At 32.0% G+C, this 8,022-nt stretch overlaps 1 protein-coding gene across 1 annotated transcript; it reads left to right on the top strand.

Moving 5' to 3' along the window:
- The first annotated feature begins 3,084 nt into the window (after positions 1-3,084).
- Positions 3,085-6,892, top strand: LOC148200864 (1-deoxy-D-xylulose-5-phosphate synthase 2, chloroplastic-like). The gene is made up of 10 exons (XM_088113367.1): positions 3,085-3,287; positions 3,506-3,667; positions 3,805-3,969; positions 4,170-4,320; positions 4,418-4,689; positions 4,799-5,072; positions 5,292-5,599; positions 5,733-6,014; positions 6,103-6,387; positions 6,494-6,892. Exons 1-10 carry the CDS (start codon positions 3,087-3,089, stop codon positions 6,638-6,640), a joined length of 2,247 nt encoding a protein of 748 aa, XP_087969493.1. The 5' UTR covers positions 3,085-3,086; the 3' UTR covers positions 6,641-6,892.
- Positions 6,893-8,022: the final 1,130 nt, after the last annotated feature.

The following is an 8,022-nucleotide window of genomic DNA, read 5'->3' as shown; positions in this document are numbered from 1 at the left end:
TTATTTGGGGGCATCTTTGAACTTAATTGCAGTATTTTAAAATGGGAAAGGAATAAAATTATCTAGATAGACCAATTGATGATATGATATATCTAGGTGAGCTAAGACTATTTGGGTGAGTTTTTTGAGAAAATCTCGTAGAGGTTTTGCTTGCAGGATAAGTATATACCGGATGAAAATAGTTTTGTGGAAATCAAGTGAGTTTATGTTGGTTGGGTCAATGGACAAACTCAGTTCTCTTTAAGTGAATTTTATATATTTTATTCATTGGGAGATCATTCCCTTTACTAAGCAAAATTTATTTTGTTAAAATCCAAAGAGGGTGCTCACTAAGTCAACCATTCCTCCACTAGGCGAGCACACTTCTATGAGACAAGAGATTATTTTTACTGAATCACAGAAGGTCTTACAATTGAAAAATAAATGTTTTACGAATTTCAAAATAAAATAAGTTTATGTGTGATTGAGTAAAGTATCAGCGTTACCAAAATCTATTGTGAATATGTGTTTTACCAAAAGTATATTTTGAGCTCATATTAATATGCATCTGTGTGTTTGATATGAATGTAATGAAAGATTAATAGTATTATAACGTTGATCAAGGTTATTACAATAATATTTATACTTCTAACAAAACTTTAAATTTTACAAGAAAAAAAATTTATTATATACTAACTTATAATATAGTTAAATATATTTTAATCTCTTAACAAAGTAAATTTTTTATCTCTGAAAATAAATCTTTTCTTTTGGTTTCTCACGTATAAATAAGTTAGGTCTTAATGTCTTTATATATCAAAAAAAGTTATAAGTTTAAATTTTGAATCGTTCATCGTGGAAATAAAAACATGATATATATGACCATGATTAAAAGACTATAATTTTAAACAAATGGATCGGTTTAATCAATAAACCGGTCCGTGTTCCGGTCCAATGAATGAAGACAAAAACAAGCCGTCATGGAATATAGGTTGAAGCATTAAAAATGGGTGGGAATGGTCAATGAATTGAATATGATGTGCCAAAGAAGACTTAATTTTGCTTTTTTATGAAATAAAAATAATAAAGACTGGGTGCTCCTAATTACTATAATGATGTGCTGCAATGCAACGCAACGTCACAGTCAAATCTGCAAACGATTTGTTGCCACGCCGGAATCGTTGCATTTGCGAGTTATTGACTTCAGACGCTCCTCCTTCTTCCGGTCTAATTTGGACGGAACCTCCCCTTAAATTTCGCTATGCCTTACAAATGGAAAATTCTTATCATGCTCTCTCTTTTCAATTTCTTCTTCTTTATCTCATCCAACACTTAATCATTTAATTCTCGTTCAATCTAGGATTAACTCATTTTAATAATGTTGTCACAGTATTTAAATAAAAAAACAGTATTATAACTTTATATTAATAAGAGCTAAAATCAATAAATAATTCTAGGTTTTAAATTTAATAACATTATCGCCATCTTATATTAAAATTTTTGTTCATCTATTATAAATCATTTTTGTTAGATTTTGACTCTTTTTAACAGCTAATATTTTTCAACTCTTTGACCAATTCTTTTAAACCAATTTTCCAGTTTATTTCAACTAGGTTATTTAATCAATTTATTGGTCTTTTAGTCCTCTCCACTGGCTCAAATTAATTTTGAAAATACAATTTTATTTTATTTTGTTTTGTTATTTCTAATAAGCAAACATATATGATTATTGAAATGAGTTATTTATCATAATTTCGTGGATATTACAATATCACATATAAACTAATATAATGTCATACTTGTTATAACAATTGACTCTATCAATTATTTTCTATAATAATTTATCTCATTTAGAATTATTTTAAAAATAATATTACTTGTACCAATAATGCCATATAATTTATTTTTCATAAATTTTAATAACTCTTACTTAACTTTAATTTATAATCAGTTGTGTTAGATATCACCTTTTTATAATCAATTATATTATTTTTCTAAATATTTAACTGAAGTTATATACCTAAAATTTGATCCCAAAATCCCTAATTAAATTATAATAATTTTAGTAGTAGGATGTTTTGGTTGATTCCATTTTTTCGAGGTAAACATTTTCATTGTTACATGGAGGCTCGATTTAAATCCTAATAAAAGATTAGGTAACAGGTACAAATAAAGAACCACTTTATAGATATGCCACGTATAATATATAGTGTAATAACAAGATATTTATTTTGTTCTTTATTTGTATTGGAATTTATACAAATTATTTGACAAAAAAAAGAGAATAAAAATTATGTGATGTTTGATATGTTTTTGCTTTCTTTTCATGTTATAAGTTTATACCTTTTTTATTTTTAGTACAAAGTTTTTTAGTAGTACATTAATTAAATTTGGCATCTTGTTTTGGTGTATATTTAATGTATTTTTTATTTTTTATTAAATAATGATGTTTACATTTAATAGTATTTTATTTTATTTAATTATAATTTAAAATTTATTTTCAAGAAATTACTGGGTAAAAATATTTATTGAAATAAAAATAATTTTATAATTCAAAGATTTTTAATCACTTTTGTATATTCAAAGACCATAAATATATTTATTTTTTAATTTAATACTTTCCTTTCAAATATATTCTACCGTATCTTTTTCTATATCTATTTTGTCTCTTTTATTAAAAGAGACAATGATCCATTAATATAAATTTTTTAATAATATTTTAATACAATATATTTATTATTTTTTAAAATTTAAAATACGTTAATATAATAATAAATAAATAATAAATTGATAAACAATCGATTATTAATTTTCTAAAAGGGTTTTGTTAAAATATTTCAGTCGATTAATTTATGTTTTAAGAAATGATATGAATGAAAATTGAATACGTAATTCTTTCTAAATTTATGACACATTTATATTTCTCCCGTATTGTTTACGATGAATTATAATAAAATAAAAAGAAACAGCAAAGCAAAAATAAAGAAATGTGTAAATGGTGAATAAGTAGACCCAATAAACAATAAAATGAAATGAATTGACGAGGCTCGGTTTTGTTTGCTTCTGCATTTTTGTCCCTATAAAGGCTACTTCAACAATTCTGTTTAATGCAACACCACCGCGAAGAAAGCTTTGCTTCAGAATCTGCTCTCAATTTTCTTCCTACTTCCATCTCTTTCTCTCTTTCTCTCTCACTGTTCTCAATAGCCATGGCCTTTTGTAGTGGTACCTTGCTTAAGCCAAACTATTGCTTCTCCCCAACCCACAAACCCAAAGCTCCAACTCCATACTATGATACCAGAAAAAAGGTTGGTGAATCAATAATACGTACAATTCTACATCTCTCTAACAACACTTTCCATTGTCCTTTCTGATCTAACAATCTAACCACACTAAACACATCTCTCTCAACATCATACTGTGCTTTTCTTTTCCTTTTTCTCGTGTTCCTTTTGTTAACAGCAAATTCACCATTATTTTTCCACTGATGCTGCAAAGATGGCTCATGTGTTATTGTGTTTGTCAGTTCTGCGTTAGAGTTTCGGCAAATGACTCGGGTGACGTCGAGAAGACTATTATCAGGAAAGAGAAAGACGGATGGAAGATCAATTACTCAGGAGAGAAACCTCAAACACCACTGTTGGACACAATCAACCACCCAATTCACATGAAGAATCTGTCCACTCAGGTTTAAAATTTGGAATCATTTGTTAAGGCCTAAAGGTCATGCCACAGCATATTTCTTGTCCGTGGCTGACACAACAGTTTTTGTTTTCTGTGAGTTTTGTTAGTTTGTTTGTTAAAAGTATTGAATGTATTTGTCAGGATCTAGAGCAACTTGCAGCAGAGCTGAGGGCAGATATTGTACACAGTGTGTCAAACACTGGTGGGCATCTTAGTTCAAGCTTGGGAGTGGTGGAGTTAGCAGTGGCTTTGCATCATGTTTTCGACACCCCTGAAGACAAAATTATATGGGATGTTGGTCATCAGGTAATCTTTCGTCTTGTTTATTTCTTCTTCTTTTCTAATACAAGTTAAATAACAACAAAAGAAATATAATCTTCTTTTAGAGAAAATTCATTGCTCGTGACAAAACTAGAATTCTGTATTTTTTTTCTCTTCTGTACAATTTTCATCATTTTATCATGTGTGATGCGTGTAAGAGAGTCTAAAATGTAACCGAATTGCAGGCATACCCACACAAGATTCTTACGGGTAGAAGGTCCAGAATGCACACCATTAGGAAGACTTCGGGGCTGGCAGGTTTTCCTAAAAGGGATGAGAGCGTTCATGATGCTTTTGGGGTAGGACACAGTTCTACAAGCATATCTGCTGGTCTTGGTAAGATTCTTATATTTTAAGATGAATGTATTTTCGTCAAATATATGTGCAGAAACATTTATCTCACATTTGAGCAACAATTCTGAATATTTATTAGGCATGGCTGTTGCACGTGATCTGCTGGGGAAGAAGAACAGCATCATATCAGTGATAGGAGACGGGGCATTGACAGCAGGCCAAGCTTACGAGGCCATGAACAATGCAGGGTTCCTTGATTCTAACATGATAGTAATACTTAATGACAACAAGCAAGTCTCTTTACCAACTGCCACACTTGATGGACCTGCAAGTCCTGTCGGAGCACTCAGCAGTGCTTTGAGCAAAATTCAAGCGAGTACAGAATTCCGTAAACTCAGAGAAGCTGCAAAAGTAAGCCTCTTAAACTTGTCATATTCGTAGTGAGCGTCATGATCTCAGTGATCATGTCAAACTTTAAATAAGCTGTGGCCTTTATTTGACTCCAATTTTATTCCTGAAGAGTATCACGAAACAAATTGGAGGACAAACACACCAGGTTGCAGCCAAAGTGGATGAGTATGCAAGAGGCATGATCAGCGGTTCTGGATCTACATTATTTGAAGAACTAGGCTTATACTACATAGGTCCTGTGGATGGTCATAACATTGAAGATCTGGTCACCATCTTTGAAAAAGTCAAATCAATACCTGCTCCAGGTCCAGTTTTGATTCATATTGTCACAGAGAAAGGGAAGGGATACCCCCCAGCAGAAAAAGCAGCTGATAAAATGCACGGTGAGAAAGGGATATTTCTTCATAAATCATTATGAGAAACACGAAATAGTAAAATCAATTCTTAGATATATTGCAAAAAGTTACCCACTGTTAATATAACTCAATCAATTGTGTACTCACAATTAATTTCTCAACCTGATTAAATAGGTAGTTAATATTTTGCGCTATTTAAAACTTATTTGAATCCAAACAGACACTTATACATTCTCATATTTTCAGGGGTTGTGAAGTTTGATCCAAAAACAGGGAAGCAGTTTAAGGCAAAATCCTCAACGCTTTCATACACACAGTACTTTGCTGAGTCTTTGATAAAGGAGGCTGAAATAGACAACAAGATAGTGGCCATTCACGCAGCAATGGGTGGTGGTACAGGCCTAAATTATTTCCACAAAAGATTTCCCGATCGCTGTTTCGATGTGGGGATAGCTGAGCAGCATGCTGTTACATTTGCTGCTGGGTTAGCTGCTGAAGGCCTCAAGCCCTTTTGTGCCATTTACTCATCATTCCTACAACGAGGATATGATCAGGTGAGCCAATATGGTTCAATGAGAAATAGTCCAAACTATCTTATTATTGATTTCTTCTTGATCCAAGTTTATTTTTAAGTTAATAACTTCGATAAAAAAATTCTTATCACTGTGATTTATTTTGTGTATCCAGGTAGTCCATGACGTTGATCTTCAAAAGCTACCTGTACGATTTGCCATGGATAGAGCTGGTTTGGTTGGAGCAGATGGACCAACCCATTGTGGAGCATTTGATATCACTTACATGGCTTGCCTGCCCAACATGGTGGTCATGGCTCCTTCTGATGAAGCTGAACTGATGCACATGGTTGCAACAGCAGCAACTATAGATGACAGACCAAGCTGTTTCAGATTTCCAAGGGGAAATGGAATTGGAGCCACTTTGCCACTCAACAACAAAGGAACCCCACTTGAGGTGAGAATCAGATACTAACATGTATTTCCTAAACTGAATCTTATCTCAATAGTTAAGCCACCGAATTGAAAATTTTTTGGTCGTGTAGATCGGAAAAGGCAGAATTCTGATGGAAGGCAGCAGAGTTGCTATCTTGGGATATGGTTCTGTGGTTCAACAATGCAGACATGCCTCGGAATTGCTTAAAGAAGTAGGCGTTAGTGTGACAGTTGCTGATGCTAGGTTTTGCAAACCTTTGGATATTGATCTCATCAGGCTACTGGCTAAAGAGCATGAAATACTGATCACGGTGGAAGAGGGTTCTATCGGTGGTTTTGGATCACATGTTTCTCAATTCTTGAGCTTATCTGGTATTCTAGATGGACCTCTAAAGGTAAACCTTCCTCAATGGAGAAGTCGCTCTCTATATGATTTTCATTTTCAGATACGTCCCTATTTTGTGCATTTCTAACAATAAACCAATTTGGTTTTACCTGCAGTGGAGAGCAATGATGCTTCCTGACAGATACATTGATCATGGGTCACCCCAGGATCAGGTTGAAGAAGCAGGGCTTTCATCAAAGCACATTGCGGCCACAGTGATGTCACTTCTTGAAAGGCCAAAAGAAGCTCTTCTGTTTAAATAGAAACGCGAAATGGAATGAGGATCTTGACCTGGGACCTGAAAGATACATTCAGTTCTGTTGGCATTGCGGTTTATAGGAAGCTGTAAATAACTACACTAGAACTGTTGTTTTGGATTCTCAGGTCAGGCCGAAGAATCATGAATGAATAACGAGATTAATTTATTCTTGCAAGGCATTGTAATGTATCTATATTAATTAGTTGTATGTAATTAACACCCCACTTAAGTCATAAAGATCATGATTTTCCTATAAGCATAATTTTAGTACTCCACTTTGCCTTGGCTAAACAGTATTTTTATTACGTTAGTGATGAATTAAATGGATTTGGCGGTCAATATTTCTGATAATGAAGGGTGAGGTCATACCCCAGATGAACGCCACCTTCTAGTCTTTCTTATCATTATGAAATCAATTCACGCAAGATATTTACTAAATAATGTTACCGTCAATAACATCACCCAAAATAGGATTTGTCAAAACCATGAAGTTAAAATATTTTTTCGAGCTCTGACTTACACATGATTAGAAAAAATACACACAATTTTCATGTAAATCAGTATGTGCAAGTAACGAGGCAGAAGGTAACTATAATGTCGACAAATAATTCAGTCATCAATGACATCAAATATAATAATAAGGCGTAGTCAAGTCCATAATACTAAAATATATATATTATCTGTAATAGATTAGATACGAAATCTTATTCAATAAAAACAGAGGTGGATCGACTTCTTGGCAAAGGTCACAATTATTTGGTTAGAAAGTAGTCTTGTAAGAAAATAAGTGCAACTAACAACCAACAGAAATACAAAACAGTACTGAAAATCCAATAGATCTTATAGGATTTTGCAGATCCAAAATTTGATTCTGGTGATAGATTTTTGTAATTTATGTGTTCTTTGTTTTCATGTATGAATGTATATGATTCATGTATTAGATTAAGTTTGCATAATTTCTTACTTTTAACCGTTTTTAAAATATTCATCATCATTATGTGTGATTTTTTTTCTTACTCTTTTTTTAACTTTATTTTGAATATATTTATCTTAGTTAAGTATATACAAGAATTTTTTATGTTCCACGTGTGAAATATGATTGTTCAAATAATCTAATATGATCACTAAATTTCAATATGAATAGAGTAAAATCAAATTAGTAAACAAATATTAGTATATTAATAGTGTCACTAATCTTAAATATCTCTCTTTTATTTTTAGTTATTTTCTATATAATTTTGTTATGATTATGGTTGTCTTTTATTTTCATGTCTCACTATGCCTACATCATATTTGATGGAGCAGCTACAAAACCCTTAACTTAGAAAAGGTTAAGAATCACCAAAAAAAAGTATAACATGAAGAATAAACAAATTATTTATATGT

Source organism: Vigna umbellata, chromosome 4 (genome assembly GCF_029865625.1).
Source record: "Vigna umbellata cultivar VRB3 chromosome 4, Vumbellata_1.0, whole genome shotgun sequence".
NCBI lineage: Eukaryota > Viridiplantae > Streptophyta > Magnoliopsida > Fabales > Fabaceae > Vigna > Vigna umbellata.
The sequence above is the reverse complement of the archived record's forward strand: the minus strand, read 5'-3'. Positions and strand labels throughout refer to the sequence as shown.

Bases quoted from the DNA above. Each gene is read 5' to 3' on its own strand.
- LOC148200864 (XM_088113367.1), top strand. From the start codon at position 3,087: ATGCAACACCACCGCGAAGAAAGCTTTGCTTCAGAATCTGCTCTCAAT. The intron at 5,600-5,732 runs GTGAGCCAATAT...TTGTGTATCCAG, and splicing joins TACAACGAGGATATGATCAG to GTAGTCCATGACGTTGATCT. The intron at 6,015-6,102 runs GTGAGAATCAGA...TTGGTCGTGTAG, and splicing joins ACAAAGGAACCCCACTTGAG to ATCGGAAAAGGCAGAATTCT.